Source organism: Micromys minutus (genome assembly GCF_963924665.1).
Source record: "Micromys minutus genome assembly, chromosome: X".
NCBI lineage: Eukaryota > Metazoa > Chordata > Mammalia > Rodentia > Muridae > Micromys > Micromys minutus.
The window spans coordinates 79,326,753-79,350,306 of NC_137970.1; the positions used below are offsets into that span (position 1 = coordinate 79,326,753).

Below are 23,554 nucleotides of genomic sequence, written 5' to 3' on the forward strand. Positions count from 1 at the left end.
AAATATTTACCTAATCTTCAGAGCCACTTTAACTACTTGATCTTGGGACTTCTGACCTCTAGATCTATACTAGAAGAAATCTGTTCCTTTAGGCTATCAAATGTGTGGTAATTAATTATAATAACCATAAGAAAGTATTGTACTGCAACAGAGCAGGTATAGAAAACCTAGAGCTCAGAGTAATCGATTAAAAACAAATGTTTCACCCTGAAGAGAGCACTTGCTGCTCTTCCAGAGAAGTTGAGTTTGATTTACAGCAAAGAATAAAAATATTACATTAAAAGAAGATTGGTTACAAAGCAAAAACACTAGCTCACAGTACTTCCATTCAACAATGTACTGAAGGTTCTGAAAAATAGAAGGAAAAACCAAGTAAACAGTAAGTTTTCAGACAAGAAAACAAGCAAAACTGTCTTTATTTATAGGAAACACATTTTTTCCTGTGTAGAAAAGTCCTAGCTACCCATTCTAAAACCACTAGAATAAAATAATCAATAAAACATTTAATTAGATCATATTAGAAGAATACAAGAAAACAAAACCCTTCATATCTCTGTATACTTGGGGACAAGAATAAGATAATAAAACAGAACAATTCTATTTCCAAGAGTATCAAAATGAATAAAATGTTTAGAAATAAATTTAATCTAAGTAGAGGTTTGGTACACTATAATATATATATATATACTATATTAGAAAATATATAATTATAAAATAATGCTTAAAGAAATTATAGATGGTCTGAATAAAAGAAGAGACACTGTGTGTTCACAAACCAGGAGAAACTGTCACTAAATTAAATGACAGATTCAATCAAGTCTCCAATAAATTTTGGGATTTATGCAGAAAAATCAACAGAGTGTTGACAAAGTTTGCATGGATATATAAGACCTAGGATAGAAAAAATAAAGTTGGAAGAGTTACTCTTGATTGTCAAACTCACTATAGAAGTCCAGTAGGGATTTGAAACATAAAACCATAAATATAAATCAAAGCAACAAAATCACACAAGGAAATTCAAGATACAGTGCTAATAACTGAAAATATTAATATAAAATTAAGAACTTAGGTCATCATACCTTACAAACACAAATTTCTATGCATAATAAACAGATCTAAATATAAGAACAAAGAGTAGGTATTCTACAAGAACACATAGAGGACTTTTTTTTTAAACTTTGATTCCAGGAAAGATCTCTTAGCTAAGATACCAAAAAGCTTAAATAATAATAGAATACATTCTAAGTCGGACTTCATTAAAATATGTGTGCCTTAAGACATCATTAATAACATAAGAAAAGATGGACCATAGATCAGAAAAAGCATCATGCTTATAAAGGACCTACCTTCACAAAGAAATCTCAGTATATAATATTTACACTACTGATACTCCACCAAATTAAAAATGGACAAAAGACTCAAATAAACATTCCACTAAAGAAAGACCTGGAAGATAAAAAAAAAACCTTGAGGCTCAAAGGGGGGATCCCCTAGATATATGCCCCACAGTGGCAAGAGGGAACTTGTAGAGCCCACCTCCAACAGAAAGACAGAGCATCAAGTGAGGGACAGGGTTGCTATCTCACAGTCAAAACCCTGACCCACAATTGTTTCTGTCTGAAAGAACTGCAGGGATGGAAATGGGGAAAAGCCTGAGGAAAAGAAGGTCCAGGGAAAGGCCCAAAAGTGGATCCAGCTCAAGGGGCCTGACACAATTACTGAGGTTATAGAGCGTTCACTAAAAGGAACCTATCATGACTGCACTCTGAAAGACTCAACAAGCAGCTGAAAGAGTCAGATATTTACACCCAACCAATGGACAGAAGCTGCTGACCCCTGTGGTTGAATTAGGAAAAAGCTGGAGGAAGCTGAGGAGGAGGGCCACCATCTATAAGAAGACCAGCAGTCTCAACTAACCTGGATCCCTGAGATCTCTCAGACACTAGACTACCAACCAGGCAGCACACACCAGCTGATATGAGGTCCATGACGCATATACAACAGAGGAACTGCCTGGTCTGGGTTCAGTCAGAGAAGATGCACCTAACCCTCAAGAGACTGGAGACCCCAGGGAGTTTAGAGGTCTGGTGGGGTGGTGTGGGTGGGAGGTGGGGACATCCTCATAGAGACAGGGGGTGGGTGGGGAGGAGGTATGGGATGTGGAACAGAGAGTGGACTGGAGGGAAATAAAATCATGAGTATAAAAGTAAATAAAAAAGAACTTTTTTGATACTGGGTAAGTGCATAAAATATGCTTGTCAGTGAAAGTATAAATCCATGTGAATCTCCACAACCTCAGAATGTCTGTTCTTACCGTATAGATATTCACTGGGATGTATAGGCTTTGGGTGTTGGCTAGACACTATTTATTTGAGGATAAAAAAAATAAACAGATTCTATTTTACAATGTATACATAAATCAGATAGAGTGAATAGATACTTTAAACACATATAAACAACAAATTAATCCATCGCCATGATATTAAGTATTCGTATACATTTACAGCAAAGTATACACTATGACTGGACAGTTGAAGATAGACTATCCAATACACACAGCACTTAAACATTTGTAGCTTCCTCCTTCCTGCAGTACAATTAGATAACTGGAGACCACTGAAATCTACCAAATTCAAGGAACTATGGAGCCGACCTACAGTTTTGATACAGGCTTAAAACAACTTCTGATCCAAGACTATGCCGGACACAAACACAGATGGAAGAGGACTCAGAAGAAAACAGGCATTTTCACATCTGTGAAACAGGCAAATAATTCAAGTTTGGTTCACAAAGAAGGCTGCTCATATGCTCAATCCAATTGTGAAAAAATGCCTCTCATCACTAGTTATCTCGAAAATGAAATTAAACCACAACAAAGCAAAATAATACAGGTAAGAACTCCTCATAATTATAAATATCTGGAAATAACAGTATTTAACACCACACACACACACACACACACACACACACACACACACACCATAAGTTATTCTAAATGCAATGTGTGATTCTCTGATTATATCCTAGATAAAATCAGAAATTTGATTACAAAATGAAGATTACAGTAGTAATGCAATAGTTTCTCAGGATGATCATAATACTGCGGCTGTCTAGGAAAATGCCTTTAGGAGATACACAGTAAAATATTTAAGAATAAACCCTACAGTTTGAAAGGATGGGCCAGTAGCTAAGGTATTTATTAATTTTGCAGAAGACTCATATTTGTTTCCCAGCACACACATCATAGCTCAAACTGCCCATAACTACAGTTGTAGGATATTGATGTCTTCTTGTCTCCTTGGGTACCAGGCATGCACACGGTACACATGCATACAAATAAGGGAACCACTCACTCACAAAGAAATGTAAGAGAATAAGTCCTATTTTCATCTGACAGTCATTTCAAATAGTAGGTATTCTTTTAATTTTTCTCCATACTGCAAAAAATGTCAAAACAGTATGTTAAATAAAACTTGAATAAGGGCTAAAGTAAAAGGCATAGCACTAACAATGTTGATTCGTAATTCAGGAACTAAAGACAAAGAGACATAAGTAAACATCTATTAGACTGGAATCTGATAAGACTCAGTGTGGATGAGAATATTGAGCATTCTTCCATGCCTGTTGAGATGTTCACTTGGGGAAAATCCCTTCAGACCTTAGTTAATAGTTATTAAGCTGGAGGATCTGTAAACTCACCACCTCTCAATTGTACTCTAAGATATAAATCCTGAGAAACTCGGGTACGTATTTCCCAGGGTTCCTGTACAAGAAGCATCATGTAGCAAGACTAATAATGATGCTAAATTCAAGTAAGAACACCCCAAATGTCCCGTTGTAGCAGAACAAAAAAAATCAGAATTCATAAAAAGAAATATTATATTTCAGTGAAAATGAATTTATTATAGCTCCAATTTGTAATGTGGATGAATCTCATAAATATAATATTAAGTAGAAAAGGAAGACCCAGTATATGTGCAGTTCAGTTGACTAGTAGTGTTTAATCACAGGAAGAAGGAAACACTGTCTACTGATGGATATATAAGTAGTAAAAATAAGAAAATGATTATTACAAGTCAAGACAGTAATTGCACCTGAACAGAAGGGGGTTATGGTTTATGAGGGGCATACAGGGATTTTACAGTTTTCCACTGTTCTATGTATTAATCTCATTGAACATAAATGCTTGAAGTACTCTTCAGAATGATCAATCTTATTATTTAAAAAAAAATACAGTTTGTACAAACATTAATGAAAGACAAGGAAGAGGCAGTAATGAACACACTGTGTTAAAGAATATCCCAAAGACTCATAACTTAACCACAAAGGAGAAAGAGGTCTTTGCAGATATAATTAATCATAATGAAATCATACAGATCAGGGGAGGGCCTAAATCCAAAGACTGGTGTTCTTATGGGGAGGCAAATAAAGGCACAGTAGCACACTCACAGAAGATACAAGTGATGACAGAAACAGTGATGGGAATATGATGAAAAGCCAAGGCTTTTCACTAGGAGTTAGGAAAAAGGCATACAAAGGATTCTTCTACAGAGCTTTAAGAGGGAAGCAACTTAGCCAATATCTTGCCTTTGTACTTCCATAACCACAAGACACTATATTCCTGGTGTTTTGTTATAGTAACCCTACAAAGTCAATACTGATGCTGGAAGAATTTTGATGTTTGTAACATCATAAGCCCAAATTTCCTTCAGGAGTCCACTGGCAGAGACACAGATCTTAAAGGCAGTCATGGTAAAGGCTTAGAAAAAAGTGAACAGTAAATAAAGATCATGTAACCATTAGACACTATGCATATGCATGTATATCTGCATGTGTACATATTATTCATGAATACAATATTGCTACAGATATAAATATCAACCAATTTCTAAAGAGGCCTTAGGAAAAATAGTGAATAATATTTGACACTAAAGGAAAGGTGAACTTTGTTACGCGGTGGCAGAATTTGGCTGAAGTGGCCTCATGATATTGGGGGAAAAACTACTTTGTGAGTAACAAATTTAGATATATAACTGAGACATCCAAAGTGTGAAAGACAAGGGCTGTTTCTTCTTGATGCTCACAATAAAACTGTAATGTAAAAGATAGAAACTTAAAATCTAAACACTAGGGAGAAAGAAAATAGCATTTGATAATCTAAAAAATCCTAAACCTATCCAGACAGAATGTTCTAGAAAAGGGGCCAGTTCTGTGGCCAGATAAACTTTTACTGAAGACACTGGGAATGACTCACAGATTCCGTCATCACCAGAAGCGGGAGATAGAGACAAAGATTATCTGAGAAGGATCTGCAGAAAACCTCGGGTCTCACTGCATGGCTCCCTTGACTTCCTCAAGGATGATAAGGCACCTGATAATTCTGCCCCAGAACCAGTGGGATCCTGGTGGGAGACCTGAGACAAATGAAGAAAGAATGACTAAGCAAAGACCCAGTTGCAGAGGCCAGAAAAGGAACATACTAAGGAATAAAACTTGCTCTGCTGGGTGATTAATTTGTTTAGTAATCCCTTCATTCCTTCTTTCTTGCCTTTTCAGAGTAGGGCTGTCTGTCATATGCCTGCCTCACTACACATATTACAATAGCATGATTTCTTTTTCAATTACACAAATATCTGCGTAGGAAGAAAGAAGTTTTGTTTCAAGATGTACTATATCCTGAACCCCATCCATACCCGATTTAGATTATTTGGAGGGGAATGTTTTAATACTCCCAGCCATCTTGGACTTGCTCTGTAGACCAAGCTGGAGACTTCCGCCTCCTGAGTGCTAGATTAAAACCACACGTCACCACTGCATGCTTACGCTTAAATGATTTAAATAATTAAATGGGAGACTTTTTGAGTTTACACGTAAATGCAGTTTGCAGTGGGTTACATGTATATAGCATGTACTTGGTAGAATCTGGATTTTTAGAGGCCAGAGGACAGAATGTAGTATGTTGAACAGAATATCTCTAAAATTTATCTCTAATTGGAACCTCAAACTGATAGTATTTGATAATATTTAAATCTGTTGTTAAACTACTATAAGTCAATACTGGGTTAGGGTGTGTTCAAAACCTAATGAATACAATACTCAAAAGGTAAGATGAAGATCCAGAAACAAAGAGAAGGCCATTTTGAAGACAAAGGTAAAGATTAGAATAATGTATGTCACAGAATTTCAAGGAGTACCAGCAAGTAATATAGACTAGAAAAGTTTAGGATGGATATGCTCTTAAAGTCAACAGAAAGACTGGCCCATCAACACTTTCATTTGCCTCCAAAACTGTGAAGGAAATAAGTTTCTGTTATACAAAACCAGATTTCTGTGAGTTTACTAATAGCCTCAGGAGTCTAATACAATGATTATCGAAAATTACACGAATTATTTTAGAGAAAGACATAAACTATTGGAATACATAACAGTGTACCTCAAAAACTTTATGCTGAATTAGGTAAGTTTTATGCAAAGAATAGTTGCTGTATTGCTTTATCTATAAAAAGTTCTAGCACAGAACAGAACTTTTTAGACAGTGTAGAAACTGATTTACACTGGGGGGAAAAAATCAAAGTATAATTTGCCACTGGGTGACTAAGTATAATTTGCCACTAGGATGGAAGTTACTGGAAAGAAGTATGATGAGAATTTCTGGAATGATGGTAATCTATATGATTTGATAACTGTTGAATTATGCACATGTTATGATGGCCTAACAACTGTGTGTACCCATTCTGAGTGATGACAGGTTGGTACAGCCCGCAACTGTCCACAGTAGAAATATGTAGACCATGGAAACTGGCTAATGATACAAACCAGTGCCTGAAGAGCTGATATACTTTCTTACCAGTCTATCACCATTCAGAACCATACACTGTCTATGAATGGGCAGGTGAACACTTAAGGTTTATATAGTCAACATATATAGCAAAAGAAAATCCAAATGTTTTGTTTTAGCAAGAATTTAAAATGCTAAAGGGCTTCCCCCTGCCTGGGTTTTCCCCAGTCTTTAGATAGAAGGACTATATACTCTGGAGAAACTGGTAAATGACTCAATGGCTATTATGTCAAAGTCCTCAAAGAAAAAGAGGGCCAGCTGCAGTCCCTTGGGAGATAAGGATGGAATCCAGCACTGGAGTATAAAGATTAGCACTAAGCCCCAGAGTGAAGTGGGAAGAAAGGGAGGATGAGAAAGCAATCGTTAGCAGAGTGCAGGAGGATGGACCAGATGGAAGTTCTTGCTGATTTGAATTGAACAGAAAGTTATCTGTTAAAAATACTAAAAGGGTAGGATAGGGAAAGGAATGGATAGCTCCAATAGTCCTGATAAGGACTAAAACAGAGCTGACTGGGGACTGGGGATACAGACAGAGGGGGTGAGGGGACGAGCTTTAGATGGCGCCAGGGATGAGGAATTTAGTGAAGTACTAATGACCCAAAGTGATGTGATTTTCTCCAATAGAGCTCACAAGGCAGGCTAAAGAAAGACAATTAGCTGAGACTTGTCTAAGGAGGCATGAAATAGACACAAGAAAGCAAAACTAACCAACCAACCAACCAACCAACCAACCAACTGAATAAATAAATAAACAAATAAAATGGTTCCCAAGGTTGAATCTGAGTGAGACTAGGAAGAGGAACCAGGCAAGAGAAGAGAGGTTACAAAAAAAATAAATAAAGGTAAAATAAGTAGGTATCTCCAGTGTAGGGGATGCTATAGAGGTAGGGTGGGAGGAGCAGGGGGCAGGACAGGGTGGGTGGGTAGGGAGCATCCTCTTAGAGGCAAATGGGAGGGTGGGATGGGGAGGTTGTGGAGGGTAACTGGGAAGTGGGATATCATTTGAGATGTAAACAAATGGAATGATTAATAAAAAGAAGTAGAGTTTCAACAGTATTGAAGACACAGCATAACAGGTATAAGAGAATTCTGAGAGCTGGTAAAGTAGGAAAAAGACTATGGCTGGGTACAGTGGTGCATGCCTGTAATCTCCACACTTGAGAGGCTGACATCAATTGATTGCCAAAAGCTCAAGGCCAGCCTGGGCTACACAGCAAGTACTAGCCAGGCCTGTCAGCATTACATGGCATGACTCTTTCAAAAACAAACAAAAAAATTAACCAAAAAAAAAAAAACAATAATGGCCAAAGAGTATATTTTAGAGTTAATTTCAGAAGAATAATTCTAGAAATAATACATCTCAGCTTTTCCATGAATTTCATTAATACTGCAATTAAAATGCATAATTCAGAAGAGAGTTTGTCTCAACAGTTGGAGAGCTAGCTCAGTGGTAGAGTATTTGCCTGCTTACCAGATGGCAGAAGTTCAATCTTCCATACTGCAATGGAAAAGGCTGTTTCAAGGTAGTCTTGAAATCACATACAAAAGTGCCGTGGCCAACACATCACTGATTTTTCTAAAGATGGTATATTTCAGGGACAGCATATGTAATTAACAATATTTTGGTTTGTGGAACGTTACTTATTGGCCTCAGAAGCCCAGTTTTGTCATCTGTAAAATATGTGTAATAGTGTTGCATCTTATAGAGCTACTGCCAGAAGTAAATGCATCAGTTTGAAGAAAAAAGTGTTTAGCACAATGACCAGCATAAATAAGCCTTCGAAAACTATCAGCTGCTAGGACTTCTGTTTCTAGGTAAGACGAAATAAACTCCCTTCACTCTGTTTATCCCATGAAGTACAGTTAGTTAGAAAGCTTACCTAGTCTAACCCACAAAGTAGAGTTACAAAATTTGGTGAGAATACATAGTCCGTTTGAAGTGTGTGGATAATAAACAGTAGCAGACAGCTAAGTGGTTAAAGACCTAGAATCTAAACTAAGGAACTCATGCTCAGAACTCATTAGGTTGCTGAAAATAGAAAGAAGGCCAGATTTAGCAGCTTAATCCCAGTACTTGGAAGGTGGAAATGATCAGATGGTCAAGATTATCCTTGGCTATATAGTAAATTCAGGACCAGCCTAAAATACACGAGACCCTTATCAAATACAACAAGATGAAAATAAATAGAAAACGTTGAAATACTATATTTATGGTAAATTGACTTTCTACAATGGTGTCAAGACAATTTTAATGTGAAATGGCACTGTTTTCATATGCAATGCCAATTGTACATATAATCTATATATAATCTCTATGTATATGCATATATATGTGTGTATGTATGTATATATACATATATATATGCGTAACCAGATGAATATAAATCTGTCATATGCCAAAGTAACTCAAAATGGTTCAGAGACTTAAATGTATAAGCTGAATCTGTAGTCTTCTAAAAAACAGGAGAAAATTGATATGACCCTGAGTTAGAAAGAAATCTTCATCATAAGATGAAAAACCAAAAAAGTTTCAAAAAGCAGTAGCTTACATGGCATCAAAATCACAAACTTCAGAGCTTTGAACTACAGGTCATTAAAATTATGTCAGAAAAAAAAAACAGTAGAGTAGGAACCTTTGAAACATCTCTTCCAAAAAGGCAATAAGAAAATTGTTAGAACCAACTCTGACAATTCTAGAAAATAGTCAAACAACCTGGTAAAGATCTCTTAGGAAAAGTAGCTGGATCTCTGCAAGAATAATGAGTTTTTCAGTTCTTTAATCTACCCTACTTCCATCCCATCTCCTATTTTGGTGGTTAACCTTGAAAGCCTGTGATGTGAAATCATAGTGGAAAAAACAACAACAAAACCCAACAACATGGTCACCAGTAGAGGGCGAAGAATGAGGCAGCAGCCCCTTAGAACTACTACTGTTCCTTCAGTAGCTTTTGGCAAAAATGTTCATAGGCAATTATTGAATTTCACAGAGGTGAAGATAACAGTTGAAAAAAAAAACACAAGTTAATAAAAGGCTTCAAAAGGCAAAATCTAGGAACTGAGATGTTTACATGAGGCTCTAAAAACATCTAGCATATGTATAGGCCTACCCACATACACACACACACACATACACAGAGAGAGAGAGAGACAGAGACAGAGAGACAGACAGAGAGAGAGAGAGAGAGAGAGAGAGAGAGAGAGAGAGAGAGAGGGAGGGAGAGAGAGAGAGAGAGAGAGAGAGAGAGAGACTAGCCACAGACTTAGGTTTGTGCATAACCAGGAAAGACCTGAAAAAGTCACATGGTGTCACTTTTGATTAACTATGAGGCTTTGTGCAAACAAGAAAGGGAAGCTGAGATTGCAAAGTACATGGGTAGGGGTTGAAGATATTCTCAGCATGCACAAAGAATCACTCAAAAAACACTGAAAAATACTAGTTCTAGACATAATGTTCTAGATACAATGAAAACATTATACTCATGAGAGCACCATATATTACATGAATCATTTATATAAAATGTCCCAAATAGGTAAATCCATAGGATTGGATATTTTCTTAGTGGCTACCTGAGCCACGAGTATAAACAAAAACTAATAGCAGTCCTTGAGGTGCTGGCAATGTCCTAAAACTACATTGTTGTTATGGTTGATGAATTCTATAAATTTACTACGTATCACAGAATTGTGCACTTAAGGAACAAGTTTTATGGTATGCAGTATAAATGCTAACTCAATAAAGTAGAAAAAAATGGCCCAGCTCAGCTCCATGCTATAAAAGGCCACTCTTCCCCCAATGCAATAATATTAATAGGATAGAGGTAAAAATGATGGTGAGAAGGCAATTCTGGAATGATAGAGTGAAAACCTCTAAAGATCTCTGTCCTAAAAGCAGAAGAACAATGGCAAAAAGAAGTCAAAATCAATTTTGGGAAAAAATGAAATGCTTGCAATAAAACATGGAACAGTGTTTCAAGAAAAAGCAGGATTAGTAAGTAAGGTTTGTAGCATTTAACTTCCCATAATCCCATCTCTTTCTCTCCAGCTTCAAAGCCCTAAAAAACCTTCAACATTACTGTCATTGTAGAAGCTGCATAGCTGAACTTAGAGAGGTAGAACAGTTCCAGAACACTCCAAAAAACAAACCCCATCCCCAGAAAATCTGTCCTGTTTCACATGCCTGGCTCCCGTGGGAAAGCTACATCCTGAAGACTTGGCTGTCTTAGATCTGACTGATATCCTTCACTGTAAGAAGAGTTCATCCCCATGGCATCTGTCAAAATTAATTGGTGGAGGCTGTATACAGTACATCTGTTTGACATGGAATTAACATTGGAGGCTCAAAAGGGGCCACCAAAAAGATCCCACAGGATCAAGACAGCCAACATTTCAGCATGGGAGCAGGCCAGGGGGTCAGGGAAACATAAGCCCCCACGCTGAGCTGAGGAGTTATTTTGGCAGTTAATGGCTGTTAGGGAAGGCAGAGTCACTTCCTGAAAGGGTAGGGCCCCTGGTTGTTGCCTATGCTCTAGTGGACTACCCTATACCCATGCACATATGAGCAGCAGGAATTAAAACTTGTTACGGTTATTAAAAAATAAGAGTGCATGAAGATGGAGAGGGTGAGATGTGGAAGAAGGACGGGCGGGGAAGTGAAGGGCTAGGATGATCAAAATGTACAGAATCCATGTAGAAACTTAAAGGGAAACGCAGGCTTTGAAAGATTCAGATATGTTCCCAAGAATCTGGGAGGCAATAACATAAACAAAGCTGTTTATATGCCCAGTGCAGCTGGAATCCGAGAAGACCCTATTATCTCACTTTGAGCTGACATTAAGGCTTAGCATGAGCGGTAAGTGATGTCAAAGACAGAGCCAGCAAGCCTTTGAGTATTGAAAGAGTGTCCTGAGCTATGTACACATAGATCCTTAAGCAAATGATGATAAACATTCTGGTTCAAGAACTTTAAGGAAACTCTCTTCAGTTGTTAGAGGACTACTTTGCCAAGGAAGCAGAGAGAAGACATAATTCTTAGAATTAAATACAAAGAGAATTTTAAACAACAGCATCAACAAATCCATGGGGTTGAGGCAATGGTGGACTGATTTTTAGAATTATCACAATATACTGTTTAAAATCTCTAATTAAAAAAAACCCAACATATTATAAAAAAGAGGAAAGTATGACCCATAAACAGAAAAAAAAATCAATAGAATCATGGTAGGCTAACAACAGTTATTCTAAGTTTCTTCAACAACTAAAGGAAAAAAATCCAGACTATCTGATAAAATAGAAACTAAGCAGAGGAAATGAAGACCCTAGCAGTAACATGGCAGTTGCATGCAGAGTAACTGACGTGACCACTTTACAAATTCAACAGATTGAGCTAGCAGAAGAAAGATTCCACAAAAGTGAAGATAACCCCGTTATCTACTCAGACAACAATAATCCAGTCCGGGAAGGAAAAACAAATAAGGACAAGGAAATATTAACAGCCTCAGAGGGCGAGGCAAATGATTAACCTTCTCGGACAGCACACACAGATCACAGGACTCTCAGAAACTGAAAGAGTGGGCAGGAAAAAGAATTTCAAGATGCAATGGCTCCAAACTGACAGACAACAGTAATCTACACACCAAAGAAGCTCAACAGAATCAAAGTAGAATAAACTCAAAGAATATAGTTCTATATACATACTTCCAAACTCCAATGGGGAATGCAAAGAGTAAATACATGTGTGTGTGAACATGTGTGCATGCACACGTATGAGTTTGTATGTGTACATGTGGGGGGGGGTAACTCGTGTTACATAGGCTTGGCATGCAAATAAGTGACCCTGTATGTATAGGACACAGGACAACCTCACTGTTGTTCCTCAGGAGCCATCTACTTTGCTTTTTGAGACAAGATCTCTCATTGGCTTGGAGCTCCCCAAGCAGTAAGGCTCAGGGAGCCACCTACCCTCGCCCAGGATTGGATGCATGTGTCACTATGCCCAGGTTTTTATGTGGGTTCTGGGGTTTGAACTCAAGTTCTCATGTTTACAGGACAAGCACATTATTGACTAAGCTATCTCTCCAGCCCAAGAATGAATCACTAACTCAAGAGAAGAGGCTCATGGAAAGAGATCCCAGTAAAAATAACAACGGAATTAGCAGAAACTACAGTGGCCAGAGGCAATAAGATGGCATATTCAATGTGCTATAAGAGAAAGGGTGGGAACCAAAAGTTTCACCCATCAAAACTTCTTCAGAGAGGAGGAAAGGAACTGGTAAATAACAGGGACAAATACAATTAAAGTATGTTATATGCATATAAGGAAACATCACAATGAAATTCCTTATTTTGTAATAATTAATATATGCTAGTAGTATTTTTTATAAAAACTGTAATTAACAACTAAAGAAATTATCAGATAAAGAATTCCTTACCAGAAGACCTACCCTAGAAGAAAATAAATCCTTTGGGTCAAAATGAATGAATAGTACATAGTACCTCAGCTGCACAGAGAGGAATAACACTCATAAAGTTGACTACATAGGTAAACAAAAGACATGGTACTAATGTCCTTTCCTTCCTAGTTACTCTTCATCTGATCTGATACAAAGCAGTAATTACAAAATTTCTATTGTACTTGAAAATCCACACAGATGTAATCTGTATGGTAACAGTTTAAGTGAACAGAAATGTAAGTACATTTCAGATATGATTAAAATTATGTTTCCATGAATGTGAACTAATTTGTTTAATCTAAGATGTTAATTGTAATCCTAAAATAACCAGGCAGGGAATAAAAGACACACACACACACACACACACACACACACACACACACACACACACACACTGGTAGAGGGTGGGAGAAATTTCATCAAGTTAATTAAAATGACATACTAGATAAAACTAATTCTAAAAACAAATGAAGAAAATAATAAATGTAAAGCCCATCTTATCAACATAAGCTAATACGTTAAAATAAGCAATCTAAAAACCTCAATCAAAAAGGCATGAGAAGTTGAACACATAAAGTTTCAATAATATGGTTGCCTAAACAAGAGTGGCATGATAAAACCAGCAGCTGACCTGCCAATGTCTGCATCCTTAAATGGACTGAACAGGTTTTGTAGAGACCCTGTCTCAAATGAAACGGAACGAAATGAAACAAAACAAAACAAAACAGCATGCTAGTGGCAAAAAGCCAGACACATATACCACCAAAGAGCGTGGAAATAAACTTTCATCCATATGGTAAATGATCTTTGAACAGAGTAGTAACAGTATTCAGTGCAGAAAGAAGTCTTCAAAAAAATGGTCCTGGGAAAACTGAATAGCAGCAAGTATACGATGAAACTGAAGCCTTATTTTATGCTATATGCAAAATTTATGCAAAATGGATCAAAGACCTAAACAGCAACACACACACACACACACACACACACACACACACACACACACACAAATAATGGCTTAGAAGGTGTAACCTAGATGAAATGGCTTCTTTATATAGGGTTTGGTGCTGACTTCTTAGATACGCTAACAGAAGCACAGATAGGAAAGGAAACCACCCAGGGCGGTAGTGGCAGTGGCACACCCCTTTAATCCCAGCACCCAGGAGGCAGAGGCAGGTGGATCTGCAAAGTGAGTTCCAGAACAGCCAGGACTACACAGAGAAGCCCTGTCTCAGAAAAACAATAAAGGAAGAAAAATGAGAAAACTCTGTACATTAAAAGATACTAAGAAAAGTTAAAAGCCGACATAGAACAAGAGAAAATACTTACAAATCATGTATCTGAGAAGTGATTAATATCTAGATACTTGAATGGATACCTATTCATAGAAGATACAGGGTCAAATAGTATATGAAAAAAACACACACAGCAGCATTAGGTAGGAAAATGAAAATCAAAAGTACCAACGAGGTAACTCATGCCTTCTAAAGTCACAATTAGCCCAAAAGAACAAAACCAAAAATAACATCATATGTTCCTGAGAATTTAGAGGAACCGGAACTTCTGTGCATTGCTGGTAGGAATGCAAAATGACATTCTGTATAGAGGGCAGTAGGGAGGCTCACCAAAAAGAAAACAGAATTATAAGATCCAGCAATTCCATTTCTATATATGTACACAAAGAACTGAAAGCAGATATCAAACATTTTTTCACCAATGTTCATATCAGCATTAGTCACAATAAGTACAAAATGGAATTAATGGAAGTGTCCACGGATGCATGAATTGATTGAATAAAGCAGTACACACACACACACACACACACACACACACACACACACACACACACACAATGGAATATTATGCAGCCTTAAAAAATGGGATTTTGACAAATATGACAATATGAGTCAGCAATGAACACATTTATGCTAAGTAAAATAACCCAATCATAAATGATAAATATTGCATAATTCTATTTATATGAGGTACATAGAGTACTCAAATTCACAAAAAGTATAATGGAGGTTGCTAGAAGGTATAGGGTGTGAGGGAAGATAAAGCAGTTTTTAATATGTGTAACTTTAAAAGCTCTGGAGACAGATGCTGGTAATAGTTACAAAATAATATTTAATACCCCAGAAGTAAACACTTAAAAGTGGTTACAATAGTAAATTTTATGTTATGTATATTTTAGCACAATTAAAAACATACTACTAAGAGAATAAAATTGCAAGTTCCAGACTGTAAAAAAATATACATATTTATATAAAAACATACATCCTATGGAAGACTATGATTGGAATATATAAAGTAATCTCAAAAGTCAATAGGAAGGAAAATAAATCCAATGATAAAATGACAATGACATGAACAAAACTTTAACAAACATTAAAAAATATAATGATGGCAAAAAAGCAAATGGTGAGATGCTCAGCATCATTAGCCATTAAAAGAGGCACATTAAAACAACAGGGAGGCATCACTTCACACCTATCAGAACAATCACAATAAATGCTGACAAAGATGTAGAGCAAGTGAACTCTCATACACCACTGGTGGGAATATGCAAAATGGTACAGCCACTCTGGAAAAATGGTTTGGCAGTTTCAGATAAAGTTAAATGTGCACTTACCATATGACCCAGTAATCCCACTTCTAGATATTTACCTTAGAGAAATAAAAACTTATGTTCACACAAAAACCTGCACAAGAATGTTAATATCAACATCATTCATAAAGACCATAACCTGGAAAACCCAAATCCACTTCAATGCATGAATGGATATGGAATATCCACACAATGAAATGGGACTCCACAAAAATGAATGAGTTATTGATACAAACAACAACCTGGATGAGTCTCAAAAGCATTATGCTGAATGAGAGAAGCCTCACAATGTTACACACTGCATGATTCCATTTATATGACAGTCTCTAAAAAGTAAAGCAGAAGTAATGGAGATAAATGATAGCCAGGGACTTGGGGGTGACTGTAACAGGGATAGTATGAGGAGAGTTTGCGTGATGGAGCTGTTCCCTCTCTTGATCGTGGCGGTGGATACATGAAATCTACATGATTTACAATTCACAGAATTGTACACCAAAAGAAGGCCCCATGCAGTTTTACTCTAAGTTTGTTTCAAAATAAAATTCTACTTATAATTATCACCACCATCATCATCATCAATAGTTACATTGATTAATGGTATTCAAAATTATTTGTGCAATGGGATCTAAAAACCAGCAAAGTCAATGTCTGTCTGGTACAATAAAGCTATAGAAATAAAAACAAAACTAAATGTAATATCATGACAACTTTGGCTAACTCTTCTCTCTAATATTTCATATCAGGACAGTATGTTCTCTCTGGATCATTTCCTATAAACATCATCATATAGTGACTATGGAATTAAGTAAGTGCTCAACTTACAGGTCTGGGACCCTAGTTTATAGTCCTTAATCTAACACTGTAAGAAAACTCTCAACTTGCCTTTTGTGCCTAATTTTATCTTCCTCTTCATTGAGGTCATGTACTTGTCTGCATTTGTCTTTTTGTGGTATGCTGTGAAGGTTTAAAGCAAGGAGTTTCAAAGATAGGAAAGAGAACGGACACATATTCCCACCCTACCCCACTACCAGGTCCTGCCCTGACTTCCGTGTGTTCCCTCACTTCATCTAACAACTCCACAGCATGGCTACGCCTGATACTCTCATTTCCCAGAGGAAGCCACTGAAGCACAGAGAGGTAAGGAGATGGTCACTGCACAGCTAGGAAGTGGGGAGCCAGGTTTGCCTCAGGCAGTCTGCTTCCAGAGCTGAGGCTCACATTCAGCATGCTGTGTCTCTACAGAAAGCCGTTCACTCGCTTCTTCCTCCCTTCCCCACAGCTCTGCCACAGGTACAGCCTATCTTTCCCTTCCTGTCCCATAACTTAGCATATCAGAAAGCAGATGAGTGCCAGCTCCACAGACCCATGTCTGACTTCTCTCCTCAGCTTCGCGTTCCATTGCTGCATCAGAATCTGCACATCCCCATCCCGCCATGCTCACAAACTCAACCTGGCCAAATGAAGCACACGATCCTTCCTCAAAATGTCCACTGAAGACTTAATTTTACCAAGGGTTAAATTACACAGCCTTGAAACATGTGGGGTATCTTGCCATATTCCTGTCCACTCCATCCTTAGTCAACAAGTCTTCTCCTTCATCCTTAATCAACAGGTTTGCTCAATTCTTCCTTTGTCATATCATCTACCTCTCAATTCTGCTGTCAGCATTCCAGTTGGAAAGTTGTTAACTCAATGACTTTAACGCCACTCTCTCCTCTCTCTAATTCCCTTTACTGGCCAACACATTAATCATTTCCAAATCCAGATTTTCCATCTTACTGTATTCAAACACATTAATTAAAAAAATCTAACTCCATATAGCTTTGAATTATCAAACAAATCAGAGCCAAGTATCCTGAGCTACCTTTTTGACCCGATCTCTTAAAATTCGCCCAATCAAAAGTGCTCACAACCAATTACTACAACTGAAATGCTATTTAATAGAATATTTAAATCTTACACCGAGAGGCACAACAATAAAACTCTGAATTTCTGAGGTGCTGGGCCACTATACCTATCATTACTCCTAAAAGGTACATGTGGGTACCTCTAAGCTGACTAGTACAAGGCCAGAAACCATTTCTTAATTTCTGTATACCTTCCACCATGCAGAGTGAAATTATCTGCTAAACAAATTCTTTATGGTTTAGACACATACTGTTTCTGAACAGATTTTGTTCTGTTGTACAGTTCAGCCTAAAGACTCATCGCAATTTATCTGTTTTCCTTTTCGTGTATCAGACATCATTTCCTGACCTTACCAGTTCACTGCCACACTGAACTTCTCGCTGTTCCCTTCATGTACCAGGTCCTTTCATAGTATGGCTCCTATCTACTCACTAGTGATAATGTTCTTTCCCCTTCACATTAAAAAATGCCCACTGCCCTGTTAAGATAGTACATCATTTGTGTTCTATGTCACCTTGGCGTTTGATTAAACCCTCTATAATAACCCTTTCTGTGCTAGTAACTAGACACCTATTTGTATCACTTGTGGGACTATATATTTCTCAAGAGTAGAAACACCTTGTCTTTCACTAATTCCCCATTATCTAATGGCCTGAGTTAAATCTTTCTTCCAGTTAAAGAAGACTTCAGAGTCAGTGAGGATCCCATACCTTGGTAATAAAGAGCCTTAAGGAAGGAGTGACGATCAGTTCCCTGAAATAAAGACTTTTCAATTTCCATTTCTCTTCGGGTCAGCTGTTTGCTCTTTGAAAATCTCTGTGGCAGGCAAAGGATTCGCTGGCGCTCTGAGATCCTTTCTTTAATATCTTCAAGCCGTTTCTGTATTGCTTCAGGAGTTGCCCTCAGCTTTGTCCTCTGAAAGGCAAATAAGATGCTTTATATCAAAAAGGACACAGCACAAACATGAATCTGAGACCTCAAGTAAGATGAGAAAGGCCCAGACATTGGAAGCATTTATGGAAGCTTTAGTTAAGGGCTAATTAACAGTTTCTCTTTAGCCAATGTTTCTATCTTAAAAACCAAAAAGATTCAGATCCAAGTTTCAGTTTCATAAAAACTAAGAACAAAAAGGTTCTCAATGAAAAATGACACAACTACTATGTTGGGGAGTTCAGCTGAACCTGCTTGCTGATGGTTTCCCCACCCCAGCATAAAGGCACAGAACTGGGCATGAGATTTATCTCCTGAGTATCCTGGTATAAATAAAATAAATATTTATGAAAACAGCCTGTTTACCTTTTCACCTGAAACATGGCTTTTCCAGATCAATATTTCTGTTTCATTGAGCCCTAGTTCCCTGAGAGAAGCAGTTTCCTGGTCTTTTTCATGTAGTGTCTGGAACTGGGACAAAGTCATTGTCCCTGCTGCTTCCTTCCCAAAGGGCTTGTACATAGTCCCAGGGGCAAAGCTCTTTTTCTTAGAGACACATCTGTAAAATACAAAAGAAGCGCATAAGAACATCTTGTGGCTGAGTTCACAGTGATGGGGCTTCCTATTAAAACAGGTCCAGTGAAGCTCATAGGCAAAGTCTCTTTTCCATTTTATTGCCTAGGTGAAGCGCCATGGCAACAAAATGGAATTCTACACACACATCCAGGACTAAATTAACAAATGTTAACTGAGGAAATGCTATACATTATAATCTGTGTTCTGTTCTGAGAGCTCAGTTTAAAGAAAAATTCAAGGGGCTAGAGACACGGTATTGCAGTTAAAGGTTCTTATTTCTTGCTCTTGTACAGGACCTGGGTCAGTTCCCAGCTCTCACATGGCAGGCCCCAACCAGTTCCAGGGGATCCAAACCCCTCAGGCCTCTGCAGGCACTGGCACACACGGGGTTCACATAAGCTACTAACTCCTCTACCTTCCTCTTTCTCCCCTCCCCCCACTACATACAAACACACAAAATAAATCTCCTTTAAAAATATCAAAAGAGCTGCTACCTATATGAAGAACAGTAGAAAGGAGGCAACTGAAAAGGAAATGACCATAAGAATTACTTTAGGGAAATACAGGGTGCTATATATAGTAGGACCCGGTAAAAGTAGTTAACTTGGGCTTAGCATGATATATACTTCAACTTTCTGCAGAAAGACACAAAAGCAAAATGTGATTTTGTCTGAAGAGGTCTTCTGAAGAAAGAGGTTGGGTGAGAGAGGCATGCTCCCTTCAAGCTTCAAGAGGGATAGATAACCTGCAGGTGACGGCCTATTGTAATCTCTTTACAAATCAATACCCACTCTTCAATGGAGACAGAGGTATCAAGTTGATGTTGAAGGAGGCTCTTCAGCTGCCTCTCACCTTCTGTTTCCAGTTCCTCCAGGACATGTTCCTCATCCTTCACACAGCTATTTACCCTGGTAAGGAAAAACAAAACAAAAACAAAAACAAAATCCATAGGTAAAGTAGAAGACACAAAAAGTCTGAAAATATATTCCCTGTCTATATTACCCACCAGTGATCCATTTGTTCAAAGACATGTCTTCAACATTCGACTGCCCTGAGTATTTAATTATACATTCACTAAATGCCTGTGTAACACAATCGGCACTGTGCTAGCTACTTGTACTAGCTAGTTTTATGTCACACAACACAAGCCAGAATCATTTTGGAAGAGGGAACCTAAATTGAGAGAAAGCCCTCGCCAAACTGGCCCATGGGCAAGCCTATGGTGTGCTCTCTTGATTGCTATGGGAGAGCCACACTCACTGTGTGGAGTGCCACACCTGGGCTGCTGGTCCTGAGTGCTGTAAGAAAGCAGGCTGAGCACGCCGTGAGGAGCAAGCCCATAAGCAACATCCCTCCATGGTCTCTGCATCAGTTTCTGCCTCCACGTTCCTTCTCTGAGTTCCTGCCCTGACTTCCCTCCATGATGGAGTGGGCCCTGAGAGCTGTAAGCCAGAACGAAACCACCCCCCCCCCAAGTTCTTTATGATCACAGTGTCTTTTCACTGCAGTAGAAAAGTTAACTGAGATACTACTTGTGGATATTAAAGATATTCTAGGCATAGTTTTGATCAAGAAATCTGTAATAGATTTAGGGAGAGGATGTATATCCTCTTGTACTGTGTGCATGTGCCTGTAAAGAGAGGGAATCTAAATTAAAAAAAAAATAGAGAAACATGCTCAAATTAGTAAGTTTGTAGAAGAGAGGGGTAAAGTGGGAGCTAAAGTGGTCAAGATGATTTCAGAATAGTATTATTAAACTGGTACATGAAAGATTGGGCGTGACAAAGAAAAGGAGAAGTGGGAAAGCAAATATAAAGAGACAGACCACATATTGTGGGATAAGTGAACCTCTGTTTAGATTCTTGCTTTGAATAGCCTTAGATACATGAACAAAAGGATTCTGGACCAGCCCTCAGCATATAGGAAGCAATCTATCAATCCACTAGGAGTCAAAGAGTAAGAAGTGTTTAAGGTCATAAGGATTGGAGGATAACTAGAGTAATTAGTTAGGAAACTACTGAGGGTATATGGCAATGATGTCCAGACTATGGCAGTAATAGCAGAAATACAAAGGAGGGTTTCAGTGGGAGGAGCCTTTAGGAGAATGATGGTAAGAAAGCCAAACAGACACATAAATAAACACACTCAAATCTCAAACTGTTGGTACAGCTTGACAGAATGTTGATATAAAGGATGGAAAATGGTTCCAGATGGAATAAATGCCCAGGAAACGAAAAGTCAGTGTCACGAATACCTACCCAGTGTTAAGCAGCTCTTGGAATTCTGAAACCCAAGGCACTGGTCTGAAGCAACAACAAATGTGACTGGCTAAAATTCTTACCGGGAGGACAGTATGAGGCTCAACACTGAAGAATCTGAAGCCATTTGAGGAAATAAAATATGAAGCCATGAGAGAAGAAATTCTGAAGAAGGGCAGAAAATACGAAGAGTGTCTTGTCTTACCAACATGTAGCCTAAACACTACAGTGTAGAAAACTGGATCGTGTCTGTGAGCCTACCTCAAGTGATTAAGAACTCTTATTCAGAAAAAAAAAAAAAAAGAACTCTTATACAAGTACAAGAAATAACACAACCACTTAACCATGTAAGAAGAGAGAACAGACAAATGAACAAACACAAAGATGAGTTAAATCCCTGAGAAAAATAAATATTGCATTTCTTACAAAACGGACCTTGTCTACTGAGGTTTATAATAAAGTATAGAAAATCCCTGCAGTTATGATTCTTAAAAAACAAACAAACAAAAAAAAAACCCACAAAAAAGCTGGACCTATATAAAAAAATTCTAAAATAACTTTGGAACTAAGTTTAAAAAAAAAAAAAACATTTTAGGTCTCTCTGTCTTTATTTACAATCCCAAAAGTTACTACTAAATTTAATTTATTAAAAATTAGTAAGCATATCAACACACATGACTCTATAGAGAAATACTGTTTTTAAAACAAGCTAAAAGGCCGGGGTGGGGAGGGAATGGGGTAGGGGGTTTATGGAGGGGAAAAAGGGAAAGGGTATAATATTTGAAATGTAAATAAAATATATCTAATTTTTTAAAAAAGCTTACCATGGAAAAAGACAATATATTCCCATTTATATAAGGTTTAAAAACAGATGAGACTAGGAGTATTTTGCTCAGGGATTAAACTCATATGTAGAAAATGAACTAAGGAACAAAACACAGAAACCAAACAAACAAACAAAAGGCAAAGGAATAACTGGTGCAAACTCCTAGAAAAAAGGGGGAGAAGCAATCAGAGGAGAGCCAAGGGGGATTCTAAGGCTTGTATGTGAATCCTACTCCTTCCCCTCTACAGCATACAGCTCTTCATGATTATCCAAACTATACACTAGATTTATTTTTCATGTATGAGGTATCTCATCGCAGGATAATTAAAATAATTAAGGCAGAGGAAACTTAAAAACAACAACAAAAAAGAAAACAACCAAAAAAAATAAAAAAATAAAAAATAAACCTTTAAAAAAATCAGGCAACTAAGAAAGCAGAAGAAAGTATTCCTAAAAGGTTCTTTGTGCCATTACTCCAGAGTGAGGGTTCTACTGCAGAATAAAGCCAAAACTAAGTGGATTCCTTCTGAAGATTTCCCATCCTCCCTTTAACTGTTAAGCTCTGGGTCGCAAGGAGGACCGCCCCAGGGTCAAAGGGCCTTTTACTGCAGAAACAGTAAGGGAAACTGCCCCAAGCACAATACCTTTCTTCTCCCAGAGCACACGGAGCCAGTTCTGGGCTCAATCTGGAGAAGCAAACAATCATTCTCTTAACTTTAAGATCTAAAAGCACTACCCTGTGTGACGGGCCCACTATATCTTTAAAATCTAGACAATGGAAGTGCCCACCCCATGACCCTCTGAAGGGTGAAACCGAGCAGGATGGGCCGGGGAGGGGCTGGCTTGTGCATCCAGAGAGCTAGGAATGTGAGAGTCCAGGCAGCTCCACTGGCCTCCGCCCCCAGGGAAACATTCCTGCGGAAACCGGCCCGGCTGTAGCCCTTCCAGAACTTTACCCCAGCAGACTGGTCCGGCCGGCCTTCCCTCCTCCCTTCTCCTTTGTCTTCTCGCTGGAGAGAATCTGCCCCTCAAGAAAGTGACACATCCCAAACAAAAAAAGAGGCCATTTTCAAAGTAAATGATAAAAGTTGCTTTCTGAAACCCGGATATGACCTTACCTCTTCATGTTTCCGCAGGCCCCTATCACTAACTTGGGTAAATAGG

General features: G+C 38.0%; 1 protein-coding gene across 1 annotated transcript in view; it reads right to left on the reverse strand.

Annotated features, from left to right (window-relative positions):
- The window catches only part of RBM41 (RNA binding motif protein 41), a 43,185-nt gene extending 19,631 nt beyond the window's left edge, over positions 1–23,554 (reverse strand). Inside the window, exons 1-4 of the mRNA XM_080909829.1 lie at positions 23,509–23,554; positions 20,098–20,214; positions 19,097–19,289; positions 18,511–18,715 (exon numbers count right to left, since the gene is read on the reverse strand). Coding sequence (XP_080765955.1) covers positions 18,511–18,715; positions 19,097–19,289; positions 20,098–20,214; positions 23,509–23,516 — 523 coding nt within the window. The 5' untranslated portion in view covers positions 23,517–23,554. The remainder of the gene's footprint in view (positions 1–18,510; positions 18,716–19,096; positions 19,290–20,097; positions 20,215–23,508) is intronic.